At 43.8% G+C, this 25,502-nt stretch overlaps 1 protein-coding gene across 1 annotated transcript in view; it reads left to right on the top strand.

Annotated features, from left to right (window-relative positions):
- The window catches only part of T265_02101 (hypothetical protein), a gene marked incomplete at both ends in the record, with an annotated part of 37,403 nt that extends 12,782 nt beyond the window's left edge, over positions 1–24,621 (top strand). Inside the window, 4 exons of the mRNA XM_009166260.1 lie at positions 4,785–4,908; positions 9,389–9,524; positions 17,975–18,108; positions 24,162–24,621. Of these exons, the coding sequence (XP_009164524.1) occupies positions 4,785–4,908; positions 9,389–9,524; positions 17,975–18,108; positions 24,162–24,621 (854 nt within the window). The remainder of the gene's footprint in view (positions 1–4,784; positions 4,909–9,388; positions 9,525–17,974; positions 18,109–24,161) is intronic.
- Positions 24,622–25,502: the final 881 nt, after the last annotated feature.

A 25,502-nucleotide genomic window follows, 5' to 3' on the forward strand; every position in this document is an offset into this window, starting at 1 on the left:
GTGATAGACTGATGGAGTATGGTGACCACTTGAGCATTTGCCGCGGCTTTCGACATGTTCCATATTCAAAAAGGATTTTTAAACATTTTTAATCGGTATTACACACGTGATCAAATTCGACTAAATACGACTGATGGAAAGTGTCAGAAATCAGGTGTTTCGTACACTTTGCCCAGAAGAACGCTGAAATTAATCACTTTCGTCATCAACAGAAGGTGAAATCCTCAGGTTGAAGCCAGCCGCCCTAAACAGTACATTGTCAGCAGTGTATTTTTCCACCACAGATGAACTGATCCATAAATTGGAGCGGTTCCAAACATCCTGAATTGGTTGTTAAACCCACCTGTCTATCATGGCTCGTGCCGATGTTGGTAAACTGAGTGTATCATGGTGTTTATCGAATCACGGTGAAACATATACATACGGATGATGTGTAAATTGGGTGACACAAACGAATCGGCCCTCACTAAGTGACCACCATAAGATGGCTCAAGTCTCTCAAAAGCGACTGCAGAGTACATAGTAGCCAAATCACATCCTGACCTGGGTCCTATCAAGTTCTTTGTAGAATTTAACTCAACCTCGTCAGAAATCACACTACCTAAAAGGTTCTATTTTGAAGGTACGCGTGAATTTAAGTGCACATTTAAACTCCAGTCTTAAGTTGAGGAGCGAAGAGGTTCGAAATATTTGACAGAACTGCCTTCCAAACCAACCGTTCTAAAAAATTGACGGCCGTTCACAGTTCATCCAATCAATGGCGTTTCCGCAGTCAATGGATATTTTTTTCCATGTGCTGGGACTTATAACTGTTGGCTGCTTGCTTGGCAGATCTCTGTTATTTGCCTTGAGGAGGACAATATTCCATCGTTCATCTGGAATGAAGCCTTTCAGTATGCCCTCATTCAAACGAGTTATCAGACTACCAGCCAGGGATTCGCCAGCGTCACTCGCACAAAATGGGAGCTTTTGTCCTCTGACACACATTCCCTTCCAAATCAAGCGCCGTTTTGAAACCCACAAGGTTTACAACGGCTGCTAGCCGATCAGGGATGAATGCACTGAATGCTGACATACTAAGTCATTGCCTGAATTGTTCATGTACGGATGAGTGGTTTCTTTGTTAAGGCCTTTGAAGTGAGGCGGCTAATAAGAGAGCATTCTTCCTATGCTGCACAATGAAAAAAAGTGTTCCGCTGAAAAGAAATGATGAGGAGAATAACATGTTTCGCTTGACTTCTGACTACCATGCTTGGTATGTATGTTTAGTAATCTAAAACTTCGCCCATTATCTCCCTACAAGAGGGCCCCAACTAAACCTAAAATAATTATTTCCACTTATGGGGAAAAGTTGGTATAATTTCACTGACTTGACTGCTCACGGCAATTGTGTGCAAAATCGGTTCGTTTGTTTATCCGAATGAGATATTCTGGGTGCACGGCAAAATACAACGAACCATCCTCTAGCGCATCGAATCCCATCTGTCATCAAGTTTGAATCAGTACGGGATTCCCGGTAGCTATAAGTGCATTCCCTCTACTGATGATTAGAAAACATGCCTCGGATTGATGGTTTTTATTTGTTCTTCTGATGAGCTTGTGTCTAGAATTGCGCTCTACGTTAGCTTGCCTTGTACAAGGGTACCTTATGAGTACAGTACCTTCCAAGTTCTTCTTTACGACGCTTTTCCCCCATTAGGTCTGTCACTGTTCTCGTGCTAAACCAGATTTTAATTTTTCACGTCTCACTTGCATGTTATTCAGCGATGACCCTCGGAACACAGGTAGGCTTCAGGTTCAATTGCAACACTAAATACAGGTTAGTTTTTGGAAGTTGAGACCTGGAATCTTGATGGGCTTGACAAGCTTCACTCTCACGTTTATCTCACAACCACCTGGTTTAACGCACAAGACGCGGGCCGTGCGGCTCTCTGGAGAGACTTTGCTTGAAGCCGGGAGTCCGTAGGTTTGACCCACCTGTGAGTGGTGGCCGAAGGCCAAGAACTCTGAAGGTGAGGCACGCGTGTCTTAGTCCTAATATAGATGAGTCGCAACAGGTACTATCTATAATAGTGCAAAGTACGTGTATATTTTTACCCACAGAGTGATTGATGTATGTGCCAATGTCTCTCGTATCCTAGAGGCTGGACTGTTGCTCTTGTGCAAAAGTTAATCCAACATATAACCAGTATGTCAATATTGTCCCGATTTGAATATGCTTTTTTACATAACAGAAGAGTTTGCGTCGATTACTTGATTTTCGCAGCTGATATCAGTCCAGGGTGATGTTTAACCAGAAAATGAATAGTTCAAAGGGTGCCTACACCAGAACTTCCTGGGAGTGGTCAGAAACAAGCACAATTCGAGTGATTAAGCAGGCAAGCTTATGTGACAACAGCATCATGCACGCCGTTGGTTTTTGTTGGCTACAACAACCGGTTTTGAACGTAATAGTATCTGACTTGGTTCTGTTTTACATCGCCAACCAATTACGGTGGGATCTCAATAGCTCAGTCTGTACGAACCTCCACATTTGTTCAGTTCTAATGGCTTATTTTGTTAAAACAATCGGAAGACCTATGTATGTATGCATTGTGTCGTTTTTATGAGCCGCGTTCTCAATTAGATGGTCTGAAAAACATAATTTTGAGTAGCTGAATTTCAAGAAATTATTGCCGAAATATTTGTATACCGTAATATGTCTTCTCACCGTTTTCATGGGATGGATGAAGGAAACTGATCGGTCTTGCGTCTTGTGAACTCAATTAGAAGGATAAGAATAGGAAAAACCGCCCACCTTATCTTCTCTTGAGTATAAATAGTGTCCAATAGGGAAGTAGGCAGAACTCACAGGAACTGCACCCTGAAAGTGAGCAAAACTATCAACCAGGAGTAAGAACTGAAAGAAAGGAACATAATACAACTTTGTGGGAGCAAGTAACACCATTCACTATGCCCGAATTCTCGCACTCAGCCAGTTGAGGCGACTCAACTAAAGATGCTCAAGTATGGCACGGCCAGGGAAGAGTGCTCGTCTAGTGAGACTTTGAGAAGTGAGGGTAAGTGCATGTGAATATTTCGACCCCTGATGGATTTCAAGATGTATTACCTACCCACTGTACAAGCAATCTGAATCAAATAGGTTCAAATGGGAGCAAAAATGAGACGCAACCAGTTCCAATAGTTGTGTTTAGAACTTAAATATTTGACTTGAAGACCGTTGGGTTTTCACAAAAACTACTGGTGCTCCTCAGTGTATACCACCCATCTTCCAAAGGGACAACTTTTGGCAAGTCATTCGATCGTCCCCGTTTGGAGACGACTGTAATCCACAGATTGATGAGAAGCCGTAGGACTTCGTCCACTGAAAAGCCCTTCTGCTTGCTAAAGCCGATTTGGGGAAGACCGCAGCTTGAGTGGTTACAGTGTTTGGAAGGAGTGCTTTCATCTACAGGCAAGTATCCAAAAGAGATGATACCGTACCACTTCTGGAAAACTAACAAAACTCAAGCTACAGTCTTCCTCAAATCGGCTTAAGCAAGCAGAGTGGATTTTCAGTGAACGACGCCTAACGGTTTCTCATCATTCTGTGGATTACAGCTGTTTCTCAATAGGGACGACCCACAGGACTTGGCAAAAAAGGATTCATTCCAAACACTATCCACAGCAAGCGAATCACGCAACATTAAGTCACAGGTCATGGATGTAGGTCATCAGTGAACGACAATCGAACGTCAACAACCTAACGGGTAATGTTACTTACGCCCACCTTATCCACTTGCACCAAACTATGGTCTCGAATAATTCGAGCTGACAATGCTAACCTTGTCTAGTCACGGTGAAACCAAAAGATGAGTCCTAGAAACTTAGCTGTTTCGTTCATCCACATACCGTGCAACATCCACGGTCTTAAGATGCTCCAAAGAAAGTTGCTGACTGATGCTCACACCCCTGATTTCCCATTGCAATTCAGTGTGTTATAGCAATCTTAAACAACCCACAGACAGATCTACACCAAACTAAATTTTGACAGAGCACAAACGGAATGCATCATGCGCAAAAAGAATACCTGTTTCCCCAATTTACCCTCCTACTTCGACTATGGTTATTTGTTTTTACTTTTGTACTTATGTATATCTGACAAAGGCAAGCTTCAATATTTGTATCGCAATTTGTTGGCCCTCATCATAGCATAATAAGATTTGGGCTGTATTTCAGACAGTGAAACGTTGTGCAGTTGCTTACCGATCTTTGGCCCCTTCAACTAGTTTTCAGCTTAACCAAGCTCAAAGCAAGATAAATAACTACAAAGTAAGATGGCAAATATCCTGCTCTCCAGTCCTAGTGCCTTCAATCCGTTTGTGGAATGTTCCGAATTTGTCGATCTAGCCGCATCTACAAGAATCCACACTGATTTGATGGGGCAGCTTATAACCAGTGCTCATGGAATAAAGTTCCAAACATGACGGAGACGTAATGAATCTGGGCCAGTGGCACGCGGAGGTACTTCGGTAGTGTTTCTACTCTGGGAATAAGCAGTTAGGAGAAAAGGTGGCGTCTACTTAGCTCCTGGTTGGTTGTTGCCCCAAGGACTACTATAGTGGAAAAGAATTTCATGCAGTTAAAATGGTCCCCTCGACAATGATCTTTTCTTCTAAGTGTTTCCTATTAAACGGATTAAGGTACCGATTCTTTCTGTCATTTTAAGCTATCAGTATAATTCGCTTTCATCCCATAAGCTGCATCTTCACCACTACACTTAATTTCCTTTAACTGGCTCACAGTCAATCATTTGAATTCGATGCTGAAAGAATTCCGCAATTTGCGAAGTCGTGATGAATCCATGTGCAGTCCGCACAGTCCACATCCTGTGATCGCACTGGCCTTGGTAAACAAACTGAAGGTCGGGTAAGTTGTATACACCACATTCACACAGTGAAAGTGAAGCGTTTGTAATAGTGTACCTCCGTTCCTAGATTTTGTTTGAGGTGAACACCAGCTTATCTGTATTCCCGTTGTTGCGAAATGAACCATTTTTCATCAAAATACCAGTGTCCTCATTGTGGAGTATGAAGACCGGATCATTCAAAAATGTCTTGGCCTGTCAAAGATTCGAAAATTCATCTGCACTTTGGTCAACTTTTTTATCAACTTTATCACAACAAATTCCTCTTCATCCGACGTATTTCCATTCTCTGCTCCGCATTTCTATCCTCAAGACTAATATAGACCACCAACAAAGGTCGCCGTGAAGTTATATTACGTTTGTTCCGTAGTGGAAGAAAGCATACACCTCGTCAAAGTCACTCCTCATTTCTCTCATCATCATCATTGTCAGCTGTAATAACCGCGTACTTGTCCTACAGCGGTTGTAGCTTCCACAGTTTCGTTCACCGATGATTCGGGTAGGTGGGGTGGGTAGCTGCGCATTGGAGATGGGAGTTCATAAATTAGTGCGTAAATACAGCACTGTCAGTGGACTGTTAAGTGGGGGATTGGGAAGGAAGCTATGCACTGAAGATAATAGTTCAGATGCACGAGCGCCACTGAGGGCGCGACTAGGTCATGTCTGACAATGTCTCTAACCATTGATGTGGCCCATCTCGAGGTCCCCATCCAGGAAGATGGCAATGACCAGCGCAGCTGAGTTTGCCCGTAATAGTCTTCACACTCCGCTTTTGATTCATCGTTTGACCGCCTCTGGTTCTCTTCCAGAGCCTTCTGTCATAACGCCATTAACTTATTTTTTTATTACGTCTTATTCCACCACGCCATGTTACAACTTTGGAAGTTTTCATGATTGTCGATTATATTTACAAATCTGGTGGCATCTACCATCTTGAAAATTTGCCATTATTAGCTCGTGATCACTAAGCAAATATATGTCGTATATATCTATAGACACAAGCCACAAGCTACTTTACTCTTTCATTTATGTCTTATATTCATCGACTAATTTCGACCTACGTAGACCTGCAATCAGTCAAAATAGTGCCAAATCTGGTGTACTTATTCATCGTTTAGCTGCTGGTTTTTAGTTTGCAAACTGTTTTCGTCAGTACTTGATGGAACAACATATCGATGGGCCTTTCACTCTTCCCCACACGTGATTACGTGCTTTTCAAGGAATTTTTAAGCTTGTTAATCTGATAGGTTGACTGCTGGTCTATTCGCCGAGCCTGCAAGCCGGATTGCAAGCGTTTCCTCACCAGTCGAGGTGACATCGCCAGTGCGGTTTTTGATTGCTTGTAGAACGACTTTCCCTATTTCTATCTGTCCTCTCGTGATTTGCGTTGCACTGTGGTTTGGCTTTCCTGATCTGGTCACAATCCGTTAGTATTGGCAGCTTTTTCTCACTGACAAGTCCTCGGATGGTGATCAAAGCCGGAAAACTAAGTAAATTCAGAAGATGTGTAATCAAAAATCACTAATTACGTGCAATAACTAACCAATCAAAACGTACAAGGATACGAGGATATGTAAAGCAAAACGATCTTGTGGGAACACTTGTCCTGTCCCTTTTCAGTCCAGTTTCTGGCATCACTATGAGTATCGCAACAGCAAGACAAGTTCTGATATATATCGAATTTTATTCAAGCTGATATCTGTCATAGCATGAAGCATCCTAAAATTTCGCGATAGGCAATTGAGAATCTAATGTATTATCCAGAATTTCATCAAGAAGCATTTCCACTGAGATGCCTCCTTGAGAATTTTGGGAACCACAAATTCCCTTCTATGTGACCACGAAAAGTTTAGTTTTTTGGTATCGGAGTGCAGGTGGGAACCTACTTGTTACCATATTTGTCTTTTCTAAACACCTCAGCTGCTCGTGGTGGACCTGAATAAAGTCTTCATGACTGCATGATGCCCCCAGGGACTGAGCAACATCAAACGACGGAGTTCGGTGTGCACTGACGTCGTATCCACTGTGTCCGACAAAGAACGTTGTTCACACAATCCTGTCATTGTCGAAATTGACAGGATGCTGTGTTCTTGAGAAAATCTCTCCTAATAAAATCCCAAGTCAGTCGAATAGTAAACCCATTCTGTCAATCACTCGAGGAATTGTAGTGCGTGTTCTAGCATTTAAACACCTTTGAAATCCCAAATCAGTGGGAGCGTTTCCATAAAGTAGGAGCACGTATTCGACAATTTGTGCAGCATTCAAAGTTGAAATTTAGATCTTTTCTGGATAGTCAGTATCACATAGCCCATGTGGCACGCGAATTACCACTTTAGACTTGGATGTAAGGAATTCTCGAGGTGACATTCTTTTCAGAAGGCTCACACACTAAATCTTTTTAGGTGGGAATTTTAAGTATTCTCGATGGACGTGGTCACCATTCTGAGAGTACTGTCTTGACGATGAACGGTACGAGAAGTTTCATTACTTTACAGAGTGTTCACTAACGACAATGATCCTCCTATCCTCTTACGATATGTGATAGGATGACGTTGTATTCGGTGTCTGAGAGCTTTCAGAACCACTCAACTACACAAAAATCTAGAAAGTCCCTCAAACTAGGTAGCTGACCTTCAAACTTGGCCGCTTTTTTCTGTTGGACTAAATTATACATTGGTGTGTAACTTGCAGAGTTTTCATATCTCGCTAAGCTGTCAAAATAGACTTCAGTTTATCCTCCTGACTCTATATTACGGAGGCACTAGCCTCCTTTTTGAGGATTTACTGTAGCACTTAAGGCTACAAGTCACGCTTGGAAACTCAAACTACACGGAAAACAAACTTGTGAGGGTTTCGACTGGTCACGTGCGGAGTCTATGTCGTAATGAGGGGAAACTGAAAACACGAAGTGTGAATTCCTGTCTGTATTCGTAAGGGGAATTTCTAATAGAAGCCAAGAGCCGTGTTTTTTGAAAATGTTAGCCTGCCTCTCAAAAGTGCCAGATAACGGGAGCGACATGGTCTACAGTGCAGGAATAGTTTCATTAAGGCGAGGGTATGATTAATGGCCGGTATCCGAATTCCTGTCAAAACTGGTCAAGCCAATAGAGGCCTGCACATAGTGAGAAGTGACGGACGGTCTGCCCCGAGCCTAATGGTGCTTACACATAAGCCTCTAGCGCCGATGTCGTTTCAAGAATATCAATCCGGTGATCGAACGTGCAGAGTCCCATCACAAGCCAAAAGTCAGCCCTAACATGATGGCATAACAATGGATACCGGCACCAGGTACCTATTCGGAAACGAAGCACCGACTCTATCCATCGATTCCTTAGAGCTTCAGTATAATATAGCACCAGATTCAGGATGGCATCATTCAAGCGTTACCGAGAGCCATCCATTAACACTCCATCTAGGTAGTATTGGATAACCAGGCGGTGTTCCATTTACCACGCTGCTAATGTTTTTGTGACCACCAGCATGTGAGTTTCAGCCGGAAAGTTATTATAAAATGGAAAATGAAGGAATTACTTTATATGATATAGTATGGTATAAAATTATACATATATAATATTGATGTGATGCACCCTGGTCTGTTCGTCATTTGGGATAACTCGACAATCATGAGCAAGTTTTGGCACCGGACATTATGAATACTATCACGTCAGATCATCCATTATTCCCTACTTTGTGGTTTACCCGATCCTTGGCTGTCTCAGCCTTAAAATCTGTCAAGCGCTTGGTTATTCGGAGATTACACTGCCTTAACAGTAACTGAACACTATCACTGGTGGTAACACTAAACGAATAAAGAGAAAAATCAGCTAACTGCCCTTTATGAAGATTCACGAAAGAAGGTGAATTTTGATCATGATATGTCCACTAACTTTCCTGAGTTTTTGTGCAAGAGCTTTATACAACGAATAACCCCCGAAACTCCACCGAGCCTTCAGGTCTTCAAAGTAACACTCCCGGATCAACTAGATAAACGCCACTGATCTAAATTTTGTAAGTGGTCTTCTCAGTAATATGCCATTTCGCTGAAGAACCCTGGGGAATATATTGTTAGATGCTCTTTTCAGCAGCTGCAAGTATAGACTTTTATGTCCATAAACGATATCCCACGTTTCTTTCTGCTCGAGAGTTTGTGAGCTAAGAACATTGATGTATAGACGAACTTTTTATCGGCAGGGTCTTTTCAAGTCACGCAATAATCTCCAACCTGGCCGGCCATTGCACCTGTCAGCAATCTCTCCTTCCGATGAACAGACGGAATGTTTCGCTAACTAACCATGAATTCTCACAAATGACCCATAGGCTTATAAGTTGACTAAACGCCAACCCCAAAACATAGTCAGATCCCGAAAATTTACGGCTGCCAGGGGCTTCCTTGAAATTGTTTACCAGGCACGTAAACAGAGTAAGCTCTTTGTTAGGATCAAGACACAAATGTATAATTTTCCCCTAACTTGCTTGTTTTAGAAATGAAAACCCCGATCGCCTACTGAGCTATGCTTCGATATTCACTTACTACTTGTTTAACGAGTGGAATCTTCCATCTACCTGTCATACGGGATCAGACAAGGTTATCATATTCTACTCGAAGGACGATGGTGTGGTAAGTTTCTGGAGAGTCGCCTCTGCTGTGAATATATTCCTAGATATCATAGTGCATTTTGGGGTAGGATGTTCATAAAGGCCACTACGTACAAACCCAAGGGAAGCTTCTCCGAGACTCGAGATGGCTTGGTATTTAAGGTGCGAATTTGCTGACCGGAATGTCCGTATTTCGAAATCAGCCGCAGCATACAGACTGCTCCTATATAGGCTTGGGCAAGCTTACAATGTATCAGCCCTCGTACGTTCTTCGGGTTGCATGACAGCTATGCGACGAAAGGGTGTTACAGCTGCACGTTCTTTTATTTTCACCCGAAGACAACTCACTCCCCTAACGAATACGCAACAAATCCTTCCTTGCAGTCGTGAGCTGAACTTTTTCGAATTATTAGAATAGAAACCGTACCACTGTGTTACTAGTCCAATGGTTTATAACCATAGTCTTGTTATAAACTGAGTTTGTGTAAGTCCATGAAGTGTAAGCGAATTCTACATAAGCATGCGCCTACAATTCTGAGTATCCAGTCGGAAAAGTGTTGTGAACTTTCTGTAACAGATAACGTTTCTCGGAGTCGTCAGCATTTGTTCAGAAAATAACATCCCACAGTTTATTGAGTAGTAGTGTTATGACAGTATTCCGAATAGACTGTCATCCAGAATTTGTTTCAGCCTATTCACAAACTTTCACTTCCGTATCCCTCCATGATGCCGGAAACATTTTGATTTTTAACCGGAACGGAACTCAGATGAGAGACGTTTCGGAACTTTTATATACCTTGGGTGCTCCTGCAGTATGTGGCGTTTTCGTTAAGCTCTGACACTAGCATCTCGATCGTTGACCGAATTAAACATTGGTGGCAATAAGTTCTCAACGAAAGAGAAATACACATTGGCTGTAAGAGTCTTCATGCTGTCCCAATTGCCAAGATCAGATTGTGTCACGGATAACAGTCTCATTCTGAGTAATTAAAATGCTGACCGCTCTGCTTTAATGAAAACGACTTCGATATGAGCAGATCACGTGATGTTGCTATTGTGAGGTTACTCCGAATTACTTCACGGCGCCTGCATTCGGATGGGAGGTATATTTGTCAAAGTGAGATGGCAGGTCACATGTAGAATTAAATACACGTAACGATGACGGTTACCTTGGTAAAAGATGGAATCCGCGAAAAACTACAAACCGTTTGATTGTTGTCATCACCTGTTGAATGATGGTATATTTGCTAATTCTTGAAGACTAGATTCAATATCCGGTTTCAAAGGCCGAGTTGTGTCTAGGAGATGGCGATACTAAGCCTGAAACGTGATCAGAATTATGAAGTGGAGTCTAAGTATTTCACTGGCTCTGGAAGTAAAATCAACTATTGATTGCGGACACTTTAAATCTAGAGGCACTATATTCATCAAGTTAATCGAAAACGAGGAACATCACAAATGTGATGGGTCGATGTTTCTCAACCGTTTGCTGAGTCCTTGGTTCGTTGAAACGATGACCGTACTTCCTCTAAGTCGGGATAATTTTTTTCTCGCTAAGACCGAATAGCCGGTCAGTTTCGAGAGGTGAGTTCTCCAGCTCAACCACTTGAGAGAGTAACGTGGATTTAGTTTTTAAATTGCCGACAGAGTTATTTCGTTGTCAACAGGTTTCGGTGAACGAAGGACATATATGAACCTTTTTCCCTTTTACTACATTGACCCCAAAATTATGCCATCTCCGTAGCTCATAAGTAAACAATTTCGTGCTATGGAAAGCGTTTCTTTTGGTCCCTCGGTTCAAACCCTTTTTCGGCTGCTGGTGAACAGCGATCAAGCGAAGCATTTTTATCTCCTGATAAGATTAGGACATCGATTTTTGTAAGAATCCTAGCTCATTAGATAATACGGTTTTTGCCATACCATGGTTTATTATAACTTTAATTTTGGTATTTATCCGAGTTTATAAGTAGACTGACAATAAGTAAGTCAAAGCCCTGGTGGAAAAAATGACAAATATCACACAGCCTCTTACGCAGTACTTCCGTCAATATCTCAGCTGCAGTAGAAGAACTGAATCTCATGGCACATGGAGCATTCTTCTTTCTTCTTATTTGTTCAAGAGCAAGTCTGCAAGGAATTGTGCCTTGTGTGCACCTTTGCCAACAACTTTTCCCCGACCGATTCCGGTTCTCTCGTATTCTTGCGTTCAACACGAACAACAAAAACCTGTTCACAAGCCGAAAACAGTAGGGCGACTTGCTCAACGTCCTAACTTATTCTGTATGTTGTTTCCAAGGAGATCATCATCCGCTTGACTGAGGGAAGCCTCAATGGGGTTGTACGTTGGGTCTGCTGGAATCCGTCTTCAATAAACCCCCTGACACTAGTATCCAGGACTGTACCCTGGACACCTCCTATGGAGAGCAGAGCATTTAAAAGTAAAATACTATCAAAACCCGGCAAATTTTCCACAATTTGCGCACTTGAAGGATAATGTGAACTCTCAATCTAATGTATGAGGTACAGTTTGGCTTCAGAAATGCCATTCGGCAATTACGCACTTGTGCATCGCTTTGCCCCACGATGTTGCACTGATAATGTTACCTCGATTGGTGGCGAAATGTTTGCAACACAACTGTCACGCTCATGGAATAACCCAACCAGAAACAGAACTCGAAAGGTTCAGACAGCTGACGTAGCTCACAGGCAATTGTAGGACTTGTGGAATTTATACTCATACAACTAGCTTGCAGTCTTCTTGTCCTGGTCCATTTATTCGGGTTTGTCAATACGAAGCCAGATATTATCATAATCGAGTTTTGTTCCCACGAGACTCCAACACCACTGCACACCTTCAGCGTGACACCCAAAATCGCCTAACTTTGTCGCGAAACAGAATTGGTAGGTGAAATTCCGGGTGTCGAATAAAGCACGAGGACGGCTTGTGTACTACTGCCGGAAGGGATGGAACTTAAGCTAGAGAACCAGCTGACTACCTCACTCAGTACAGAGTGTCAACTGCAGGAGACAAAAACTGTAAACCGTGCTAGTTGAACCGGCGATCATCAGCGGATATCTACAATTCCATGCACCAACTGCACTACAATAAGGCATCTGGCTGGCTGTTTATTAGTTCAGTCTGCGTGCCTAATTTAAGGAACTTTGGCTGATGCAGGCAGCGCTGGAGTAGCTGAGCTCCCACGTTACGGTATTCAGACCAGATGATGCGCGTTATATGCTCCGTAGCTTTGCTCAGACGGCGGTCGTTCCCTCACCATTTTTTAACAAGCTGCGCCAAACACAGCACAAGTAGCTGTTGCGACTGACTAGATGGGCTACACAAGGTCGGTTGATGATGATCGGGGCGACAAACCGATGGCTACTATACACATCAACAGGTATGCGATTAACAGCAATATAATGAACATCTGAAAAGTCCCCTTAGATCGACTTCTGTCACACCCTTTTCCATCCCCTACAAAAGCCGCTAGAAGCACCCACAGACAGCTACAGTTTTACTAACCAGTTTCAAGCGCTCCTCCCAGAATGAAATATCCCGAAATATTCTGATGTTAACCGAAAGTGTTGTCTAGTGATAGGTGGGATCTTCTGTTTCCAGCGCTTCCATAACATTAAAAAAGTAGTGTATCGTGAAACATCCGTACGTAAAATTTCAGCTCGTGTATTTTAAGGATCCAAGACTTGAGTCTCTTTTTTCGGCTGAACACCTTTACATCAATAACAAATACAAAGTGCACTGACTCCCCTACACTAGAGACAGTGTGGGACAGTGCACTGTGGGAGCGGACAAAAGTCGTGCCCATCTCGGAAGCGTGTTCCTGCCTGAGAAAAGGATGAGGTTTGACCAGTACGCATTCGATTGTTGCAATCTTGCACCAGGAGACCAGGTGTGAGGCATAAGTGGTAACATTACCCTAAAAAGCTTGTCGTTTGAACTTTGCGACGAGTTTTATATGCCTCCCCCCAACAGCCACCCTGGCTGACAAACGTCTTCCCATCGACCACGCAAGCGTCAACGATTTCTTCATGTATTCATCCGCGTGTTATTGGTAGGATTCCTACACAGTGCTGGACATAGAATGGACTTTGGAGATGGCTCAAAGGTAGACTATAAACGGTTGATCACTAGTCATCAATTTTAGATGATTCGATTTGACATTACACCGCAGTTGTTTCAAGTCTCAGGTCTCGTAACTAGTGAAATGGCTGTGATCTGTGCGCTGACTATTCCTTCGAAACGTTGCGCGAAGTTTGCAGACTGACTGAGTTCGGCGAGCAAGCCAAACTAATAGGTGCATAACGCTCCTGAAATCATGAATTTATTCAGCACGTGGTCCTAATTAAGATAGGCCCAAAAGCAGATCTATTAACTATATCGAAAGCGGCATTAATGTCGAAGTGGACACCGCCACAATTTGTTCTGATATGAATTGGCTGAATGCAACTGCGTCCTCTGCGGAAGCCAGCTTGCTGTACGCAGCAGGCCAGCTCGTGTGCCACATACGGCCTTCGGAAAATGATAAGTAGTGAAACCTTGAAAGAAAACCATGGTGGTTTGAAAACTCCGTTCTCCGACCTTTCTTTAATATCGGGATAGCTGGCAACCTTGGCCAAGAGATCAGTACACATTATTGGGTCTAAGTTTATTCAAACAGGTCAATCGACCCACTGAACGAAACGATTCTAACTTGAAGTTCGGCTTGCCCAGGAGAATCGTCATCACTGAGAGAAAGCATGGCTAAACGGATTTTTTCCTCAGTGGGTGCAGAATTTCGGACAGTTCAGAGGATTAAATTAAGTGGTTGACCAGCTGAGCACATGAGGTTAACCAGTTTGAGAGTGACTTGAAATTTTCTGCTGAGCAGTCCATTCACGAACATTTTGGACAACGGTGTTTTTCAGGGACCAATATTTTGATCATATGAGAAAACATGTCAACAGTTTCACCTCCCCAGGCTAGCTTCGTTTCTTTTGCCTAGTTGTCACTAAGTTCCGTCAGATAATTGGTGCCTGATTCACTGTCGTGTGGTACTCTGACCACGGTTAGGATGGATGGATCTACGAAGATTCACTTGCTGAGTGGACCTGTGGGAAATAGACGGATTGAAGTCATTGCTGGTGGGTTCGTAGGTGACAGTTGCAGTTCCATCAATGGCGCGCTCATTACGGCAGCGAGAGCTCACAGATAAACGCTAAAATTGATATTAGTAGTCTAAAATCGAGTTCGCTTTCGGAAAACTGCTGAAACAGGTGATTGAGTTCACCTGACGTCAGATTTCACAGTTCTGGTTGTTCGCTTTCCAAAGAAACGTATACACAGCAATAAGTGATCAGGTTCCAAAGTTGTGTCCCAGGAGCCCGGAAGAAAACCTATCGGCCAATAGCTGATGTCTTGTAATTGATCTTTTCCAAATTCTGACGTGCAGGTAGGTATCAGGCTGCCAAAAAGCACTCAGGATAACGAAATTTTTGATAGGCCGGAAACAACACAAAGCAAGCGGACAGTCATTTGTCGAAACTTTATAAACTCTCGGGACATCTCGTATGATGAAAGGCGCTCGAATCGCGTACGCGGACTCGGCGCCGAGAGCTAGATAGCAAGCCATCAAACCGACTGTAGAAATTATTTTTGATGGAATCGGGGTTGTAATCCATTGGCAACTACACGGAGAAAAGCAGTGTTTAATGGATAGGACTTTATCTCGGTTGACCCATATTCCGATGGTGAAGTCTATTGTTGAATGATATCCACTCCAGAACAGCGGGTTTGGCAACGCTTACTGAAGACTAGACCCACACCTGTAGGACCACTTGAAGAGGCTTCTCGGTCTCTGGATAAACGCGAGCAGAAGACATAGCCACAATACGGAGAGTTTACTTTAGTTGGGGCTGATTCGAATCAGTTGAGTAACAATCAAGATATAATCCATGCATAGCACGAACCAAGGCTATCCATCGTCCGTCGTGTGCGTGTGCGAAGGCTGGAGGATGCGTTATGGGGGGTTGAGAAAATTGGTGGGTTCATTTTATCTGTTGCTGTGGATATGTGTGACTGGAGGTTTGAAACTTCTCTGAGTAGAACTGGAGACAGAAAATGGTTAATAAAAACGCGTATTGTTTGTCGACGGAAGTAAGGATCAGCGTCTTTTTATTCCATCATAGTTTGTGTGGGAGCCTTATCAGGAGCCCCTGAGTGAAAAAAACTTATATGCGGCTGGGCGAATAATGGAGTCCTCTCCTACGCGGCCCAGATGGAATGAGGACATCTAAAGTGCCTAATGCACCTCACGAATGTGTGAGGTGGGTTCTAAGTAGACCCAGTAAAACGGGGCCCCACATGGTAGCATGCCATCTCTCGTGGAAAAGCAGGCGATGACTCGAAAAGACAGGACCACTAACGCGCTCACGTGCAGACCTTACATCCTGGTGAGAGTAAAAATGATCAGTGTTTCTTTTGGTGAGGCACACCGGCTTGACACCATACCAACATTTAGAATTCCCGACTTTTTTAAGGAAACTGTTGATAAAGGTAGCACCACTGCGAGCTGATAATATGGCAGGACGTTCTTTTCACGCTGACCTTAGGAACTGTCTTTTTCCACATTAAAAATTACCTCGAGTATGTATCACAACAGCCGCGGCCACCGGCTTAACCGGAGTAGAACAAACGGTCGCTTAAATTCTCATTCACCATGTTATTACCCCAAGAATAAGTAAAATACTAGTTCAGCCGTAACACCCCTCCGGTTCACAGTTGTGATGCCTGGAAGAATCGCGAGGGGCGAGATAGTCAGGTTGTTCAAGCCCAAATAGGTGCAGCCTAGATGCCAGAGTAGGACCTTCCATTCAGTACGTTTGCGCCTTAACCATTGAGCTACCCCAATAATTGTTATCTGCCGATTCTGAATACCTGCCTGTTTCGAACACATTAGTGGACGAGGAGGCATTCATTACCCATAAAATGCAGCCAAAAGCTGTTCTGTTTAATCCAGGTTGAGAGTTCTTAGGAATCCGACATTCAACGCGTACTGCAAATGTAGCGTTCTAGCCGATTGAATCTAGATTGATAGGACGGATTTGAAAATGCAGATGAGACGTATCATCGCCAACAGTTAAGGTAATCTCATCGTACTGACGTAGACACTGTTATTCAAGCGGCGCGACACCACTTATATTCTAGCACTTAGCACCAAGCGATTCAGTACTACCGTTGTTAAAGTATAGATGGGGATATTTAGTAGGCCACATCCACCTGACACTCCGGACCCTATTACGACCCGCATACGGACTTTAAGCCTCGCCGACAGTCAGCGATCTTACGGTCACGCCGATGAAGCAGCCTCTTTGTATGTCGCATCTTGTCATACAATCAGATTTTGCCTATTCCATCTGCCGGAACAATGACGATAACCGTCTGCTGGCTTTTCTTTGTTCCAAATACTCGGTTAGTCAGATGGTAATCTTTCGCACGAACGAGGGCTTCAGTTTAACGAACTAGCGATTGCTGACCGACAATACGCACAATATAATGCCCAGATCCGCTGTTACCTTAACTGAAAAACTATCCACATGGAGAACTATTCGAAAATCTAATATGACCTTGGACACGGACCAACCAGAAGACGTCTGAAAATGCCCGTAATATTCATTCTGTTCTCATTTTTACTGAACGGGATGAGATCTGTTCGGGAGTTCTCTATCCCCTTCAGTTCAAGGGAAATTGTGACGGCAAATCGTATGTTTATGCAGGTTTTCTATATTCACAGGTGCTTTACAAAGAAAGCGTTCCTCAAATCCATCGCTATCACGCCAATTTAATTCTAGTTGTCAATGGCTAAAACTGACAGGCAGACCTATTTTATCTGGGTGCGTGGATCTTGAACCACCAGAATCTTGCGCCGATGTTCACTAAAAATCAAGCACATCCTGCGAGACATGGAAAGCTGCCTTCGTGGCGACATGTTAAGATAAACTCCATTCGCTCGCCCTGATTGATTGACATTCTGCTTGTATCTTCACTTAACTGCATTTGTGATAACCTAGTCCGGTATGAGAACGTTTATAGCGAGACCGGCACTCCGGTCAACCGTGTTTCGCATGGGTGATAAAACTGTGTGCACAATCATGCACACACACACGCACTTTGGCAATGCCAACTGTGCCGGCCGCAATACATTGGAGCTATGCGCGTAGGCTGTTCAGATTCCGATAAGGTCACAAATTCACGGCGAGAGACAAACTCCGTGCCAAAAGGTAAAACGATGAAAATCGTACGGAGCCAGTAATAACCTTACGAAGACCTGGTTATGCTTCCGGTTTATAAGAACTGGTGTATGAAGAGACGTTGGTCAGTAAACCAAATAAACTCCCAGCAGATGCGATGAATGACAATTTCACCTACTTCCAGCCAATAAAGCACATTCTGCTGGTCAATTTTATGGTCCATTTCAGATTTACACGTTTGCGGGCAATTTGTTGGAGCGCAAGCTACCATCACAACGGATAATCGATTTTGCGGTTGAATCCCGGATACATTTTTCGAATGGAATCGCTGCGGGACTTGGATTCCTAATTCAAAGATATCGGTAAGTAACTGTTACTGGATTTCTCCCAGGGACGGAAAATAGAATGCTAACCTATACTCAAGATTCAATCTCAATCTGCGGATGCCCAGAAATCAAATAGTTTACACTCAATATTGAGGTAACCGTGAAGGGATCGATTCGCAACCGACGGGACAACGTGTTAAGGCCACTTCAGAGAGGCTGGACCTTGTCCTTATCATCACCATCGAAAACAAAACATCAGCAGTATACTCTACTACTTAATTGTCATGAAACAATGAGGAAGGAATACAGTAGTAAGGGACTGTAATAAAGAAAAACGTCCTTTGCGAGCTTGATCCAACATGTGCCCAGCAAAACCTCGTTCAGCTTTATCACCCATTCGATGCCCATCTGCCATGCCACCCAAAGGAAGCACAACTATAACGAAAGGGCTTAAGTCTATTACGATGCACGCGTCTGAAACTAAAAGTGTCGCTAAAATGAACGACTAGACTATCCCTAACGATACTTGACTCACCTTAACCGAGACCAGTACTATACTGTACATAGAAGGATTGAAAAAAGCTCATGGAGACGATTCGCGGAACAGGAAGCTAAAAGACCCTAATTTGCAAATCAATTCGGTTTTCACGAGAAATTCAACTGAATCTCGCGTTTATCATATTCTACAACTGAATGTGCTGCACGCAGACAGCCTCATGATTTAGTTGGCACGATATTCGAGATATCGCAGTATATTTTCATAAAGGATACTACTCACAAGGTTGCTGAAAACCAAATTGATTTGCAAATGAGTGTATTTCTCGAAAACAGTCCCATTTGGGTTCAAGTAGAACATAAGGTTGACAGAAACTCGGGGACTGCGCCTACTTGGTGAGCCCCAAGGAGGGCGAAACCGGTCGTGGGCTGTCGAAGAGTTTTCAGCAACCTTCTGAGTAGTTTCCTTTATGAAGCTAGAAGACTACCTAGTGGTTTCATCTAATTTCAATAAGTAGTCCTTAAACTAGGCCTTCCTTCGGTCCCGATTCCGACAATTTACACTAGAAAAACCGGCGATAAAATACTCTTCTTGAACTCACCAAGAATTATGACTGTGAAGAAAAGTATGAGCAAAGAAACATTATTCGCAATTTAAGTAAATCCACAGAAGTGGTGTTAAGCCTCGTGATTCACGGCGGAACTCTAGTTTGTCCTCAGGATTTTCACCAGGTAGTGAAAGTACTGACACATGTTGTATATAACATGTAGTTTATTGAAAAAACACTTGGAGCTGGTTTAAAAAATACTGTTAACAGACGAACAAATTGAGACGAAAGTGGAATAGCCTCTGAGACCACGTTGCAAAGGTTCCACAGTCTAGACTCGCCGATATGCAACTCCTCAGATTACTGCGAAGCCTGTGACTACAGAGCCGTGCAGATGGGGTACACCAAAAAACATTTCACTGTATCATGTATGAAGATATAGCTGCTAAACCACTGGCACCGCAACACACTTGTGACGAACTGGCAGTTACCTTTTCAGCAGCCCGAAAAAATAGTACAGCCGAGGATTCCATGGATCAGGAAACCAGCTACTTAAACTACCACAGCCAGAGTGGATATACCTTATTTCTTGCGATTCTTAGGAAAATACATAGAACAAATATTTATAGCTAACCTGAGAGGGTTAAAAACACGTTCTTTAGAAGCGTGGGACGAAAGCTGTTTTCGAGCTCATCAGGTGGGCGCAGTCTTCGACTTACCGTCAACCTTACGTACTGCTTGAACCTAAATTACACGAATTTGGGTTCAAGAAGGGGCGGGATGGCTCAAGTGTCTAGAGCGTGGATCTACTGACCGGAAGGTCCGTGGTTCGCATCCGACCTCTACCTCTCGACTTCCTCCGTCTAGGCTTGGGCAACCTGGCAGTATCTAAGCCCTCGTGCTTCCTTCGGGTTGCAAGGCAGCTAGGCACCAAAAGGGTGTTACAGCTGAACAGACTGCACGAAATTAGCGAAATACACTTACTTGCAAACCAATTTGGTTCTGCAGAAGACTCACCTGGAATCCAGCTGGATCTATCGTTTATTACGTTTTTTTTTAAATGAATGTGCCGCACTAGACCACCTCATTTTTCAATTGGTACGATACGCCAGTATGTCAATACATCTATCAGACACGACACATTACTCACAAGGTCGCTGAAACCGCTTCGACAGCCCACGACCGACTTCAGCCTTGTTGGTAGTTGCAGTTCCCGAGTTTCCGCCAACCTTTTGTTGAACCCAGGTGGCACGAAATTCGACGAATACACTCATTTGCATACCAATTAGGTTTTTACGGAAGCTCACTAAAATCCCGGGCGAGTCTGTCGTTTATGATCTCTGTGCTCAGGCAGAACATAAGGCTGACGAAAACTCGGGGACCACGACTGCCTGATGAGACTCAACAACAGTGATGTCCGTCGTGGGCTGTCGAAGAGTTTTCAGAAACATTATGAATATTGTGTTAAGTTCTTACGTTGTGCCGCCTTTGCAACCCAGTTTTTGTGCGAAATTTCGCAATATTTCAACTCAGCCACTCAACGGCTAATAAGGAAATTCACGTAGCTTACAGAGGTCTCAGTTTCAAGGAAAAGTCCATGAGCTAGTGATAACTTATACTCGAATACGACAAGATACAAACGTTTGAAATGCAAAATTCAAGACAAGGTGAACTTCGGCATCTGTGCTGACCTCTTCGTTAGAGAAGATGCTTCAGCCAATATAGCATCAGAATTACCCTCCTATACGAGTGGTGGGTGTGAAAAACCAACAGCGCAGATCTCACGGAAGGCTGCCTTCAACAACAACCGTTGAATATCAGTAATTGATCTGGTTCCACTACGCTATGTCTGGTCTGACGTTTGTCAGATGATGCCGTCAACTGAGGTTATCAGTATTGTGACTGTTGCAGCTGAAAGACACATGACTACACCATCACGTAAATTAGCTTCCTAGCACTGTCATGAGCATGGAAAAAAGAAGCGTGGAATCTGACAGATATTCCTGGCGAGGAAGAAGTGACCCACCGGAGTGAAATAACCAAGGTGTAGAAGTAACAATCCACCTCATCGAATCCCATAGTAAATTCATACAGACCGAGAAACTCGGACAAATTTGTGAATCCTTTCAAAACTGACCCATCTATATTTTTTGAACAAACGGCAATCGAAAGTTGTCGTCAGCGCACTGAACTTTCTTCAGATGTGAGTTGCCACATTTTGATCGGCCTCATAGAGGGCCACTGCATGATAATATTTGGACGTTATTTGAATATAATATATATAATAATAATAATAATATAATAATAAATATAATATATAATAATATATAAGTTGCTAACATATTCGCTCTTTGTTTCCAACTTCAGAGAGGCTGTTACGAGCGGAAGGACAGATTTATTCCGTCGACCATAATAGATCATCTACAAACGCAGTTACTGCTTCATAATCGAGTTTGGGTGATTTTTGCGTGCAGATTTCATCACTTCGTAGCTTCTACTGACGCCTGGACCCAACCAACTCTCATGTTATTTACTCTTAGCGTCAAATGAAAATACAGGTTCATTCTTTTTCCGCCTCGGGTTTGTTGTGGATCACACTGATACCATTTATGGGAAACGGGCGGCCTTATTGCGACCAAACGTATACGTTCACATGCAGCTAGAGAGTCCGCGGTGGATGACGCCGCGATTTGCTTTCGATCAACACAAGACTAAAAGCAGGCGAGTCGACATCCGTTATGACCCTGTTTATTTTCTGATCCAGATGCACTTCAGCGCCATAGCTTCAAAAGGCGATGGATAAGCCCTAACACATCAAAGTATGAACATTCAAGAATAGGTGCAGGTTGACTAATGAACCTGTGTACCAGTCGCGGCACGTCAAACAGTGTTTGCACTAACGGCCTTGGATAGTTTATATTAGTGTTCTGATGTCTTATTCAAATGAAAATTAGCGTGAACAAGGTCTGAGAAGCCACCGACAGCCGTCTACTGGGGCGAAGCTCCGCAGCTATTGAACAGGAAGAAATTACGCGCTCTAGAGAGGTGGACGCTGCAGAGGGCGTCCTGAGCCAAAACCGGCAGTCATACACAGAAAATCTTAATATACTACGCACATGCAATTACTAGAAGAGAAATATACTAGTTTATTCACGTTGCATATGGTCGGTATTCGAGGTATTGACTGTAAGACAGATTACCTCACATTGCATGCGTACCTTTGTGATCATTATTACACAGGAACATTGCGTGAGGAGAAACAATGAGGCCAAACCCTCCATAACAACCAATTACCGTAGCACTCAACAACCCTTCTATGGGGCCAAATGCTGCACAAGGCGTCGTAACTTCGTTGACATAAAAGATGTGTTCGGCCCGTGAGTTTGAGGAAACTGATGGGATGGGGACTCAAACTATAAGCAATTTGACTGCTGCTAATGTGCAAATATCACAAAAGGGATTTTCTAGTCTTTTGGTAGCTGGCCGGAACCCTCTCGCGAAATCCTCTAAGGGCCTTGCTTCGAAAGATTTCCCCAGAAAGAATTAACGTGCATGGTTGCGACAGACAAGCGAAGAAAGCCATGGAAACTAGCCGGAATTTTATATGCTCCGAGGCATGGGTACCCAGAACGAACAGCAAGCAAGAAGAACGTGATGGGATATACCATAAGCAACACTATATTGTACAGTTATAACCACAGAGGAAAAGCTCAAGCAGAATTAGTCCCAAAGATGACCGAGAAAATAAATAAGGCATGTACTAATTGAACGTCCATGTGAAACTCTGTCTCACAGCTTTAAATGCATGTCTGGAAAAAGCAGAACAGAGATAAACCAAAGCAAAATACATAAACGTTGAAACTCAAAAGTCAACTGGTTGCTTAGAAGGCACAATGGGTTGTGAAGCCGGCTAAAAATGCATCAAAAAGACTAGTTGGCACGGGAAGAAGACCAACTGAATCGTCCGACCTGCAAAATTATGCGCAAAAGGCCACAAATTACGAATGCATTTAGTAACAACATAGCAATCGGTTCGTGTGTCTCATGCAGTAGACTCAACACTTTGCCCTTGAACCAACTGGAACGGAATCCCAAAACAAAAGTCCCAGTGGCAAGGGCAAAAATACACAGGCCTGCATACATGTGATAACGGCGAACCTGACCATAGGCGATCCAACGCTGGACAGGCCATAGTTTCCAGTAAAGCACAACACCAGCCGCCAACTCGACAATCACGTAAATCAGAAGGATCAGTCCCAAAAAGGCATGCCAAGTGGTGAAGTGTGGTTTGCCGTGACGAACCTTGTTACCAAAGACCGCAGCGACACCCAAACATGTCAGGACTCCAGAAAACAGTTGAGTGACCCAGTGCCATCTGAGCTGTAAAATGCACGTTATTGTTATAGGATATAAGTCCGCTCAGCTTACACGCTGTGTCCTTGGAACGTGCTGTATACACTGGAGTTGCCTGTCTAGGATTCGAGCACCCCAAGGCATTAAGCCTAACATTCCAAGCGATACAAAAAGTGGGTGAAAACTGAAAAGATCTGTCGGTGGGAAAGTAATCCAAAAGACAAGGATCAGAGGCAATATGGATAGTAGATCCAAAAACACGGTGATTGTCCGAGTGGACATAAAAGGATGCAGCTACAAAACAAAGAAAACGGAACGTTAGTGACAGTCCATGAATCTGGAAGACAGCGAAAGCTTGACAACTGAATGCTGTGTAGGGTGATCCGAACATCCTGGATGACTACTCAACAACTTTACTGGTTGTGAATGACTAGACTGAATGATCCACCTCTCTGGGCTACCGCTTGCCTAGGTGTAGCGCCCTGATAGCATCCCAGCTCATGTACAACCATCAACTTCACGGGCAAAAATACTAAGTCGTAGCATGGGACCATTATCCTGCTGCATACAGCAGGCAGGCTACCGTTGATGCCTCTTTCCGCTTTTTAGTGTTCCTTCTCCCCATACTAATCCCAATGTGAATATTCTCTAAAGGTCCCACCATGATATTCAGCCGCCTTATTCGCCTTACAGCATGCTTTGCCGCAGTTTCTGTGCGTCCGCCCTTGGTAACAACCCTAAACATCTCAGTCAGTTTTCAAACCCGAAAGCCGGTCTAGTTAGAGGCTTCAATGTTCGCACACCGAAGCAAGAAGGACAACAGGTGACCCTTATTCGTACACTGGATTCCCTCTGCATTGATGAACGCTGTCTATCAGAAACAATTAAATTGATTATCCCCTTGTTCCCTTCGGGGTCCCAGCTGCGCACATCTGATGATGCAGCTGGATATGCTGGGGCGGGTGTTGTACTGAGCGACCGAGCAGAAGCATCTCTACTTGAATGGATAGCGGCTGATAATGGCCTCTGCGCGCTTCGTTTGGCAACGTCTGTAAGAGAACCTCGAGAAAATGAGGTCCATAGTAACCTGTTTATTATGTCTGCTTACACCCAAAACGACTGTAGTCCTGAATCTGCCAAAAGACTCCTATGACGATCTACGTGCCCTTGTACAACGGGCTAACATCCAAGACGTCATTGTGTTTGGTAGTAGCAATAACGCCCAGGTTCGTTCAGCTGTAGCACCCTTTCGGTGCCTAGCTGCAATGCCACCCAAAGGAAGCATGAGGGCTGGGATACTGCGAGGTTGCCCAAGACTAGGTAGGGGAAGTCGAAATGAAAAGACCAGATTCGAAACACAGCTTGCGGTCAGTAAGTTCGCACTCTAACCACTGAGCCATCTCGTCCCAACGCCCCGGTAGGTAGACGAAGCGCTGCTGAGGCTCGATTGGATGGCCGTCTTGGGATGATCACAAGACGCACAGATAATGAAGATCGCCCGCTTCAGACGTGTGTCGATCGCAGATTGTACCTTTGCAGTACCAATTGCCGGAACAGCAGAAGTCGCTTGATAATGTGGTGCCCAACAACGAACCAGCTCCGAATTCAAGTCGACCACGTTATCGTCAGTTACCGGTGGCGAAGGTCAATCACTGCCTGTCATCCTTCTGAAATACCAGCGTGGACTCTGATCATGCACTGTGCGCTTTTCAGGTCAACACAAAACGCGCACACCTTGTTTAGCTACCGAGGAACTAATGCATTCAGAAATCAAACGTAATTATCAGAGGCGTCTCCTCAGAAGCCTGACTGATGGTACGATATTGACCACTTAGAATAGATACTCGCAGCGCCACTCGAAATCGAAACTTTTCTTTGCGGTAAACCGAACCAATCTCATCCAAGCATCGGGTCTCTGACAGGACCTCGGCTTTGCTGGAGGCGCATGGACTGATTTCCTCCAACTGCAACCCCAACTCAACCCGACTCATCATCTGACGCTGAGTAAAACATAGTGTCCTTGCACACCGCGAA

This window comes from Opisthorchis viverrini (assembly GCF_000715545.1).
Source record: "Opisthorchis viverrini unplaced genomic scaffold opera_v5_24, whole genome shotgun sequence".
Lineage (NCBI taxonomy): Eukaryota > Metazoa > Platyhelminthes > Trematoda > Opisthorchiida > Opisthorchiidae > Opisthorchis > Opisthorchis viverrini.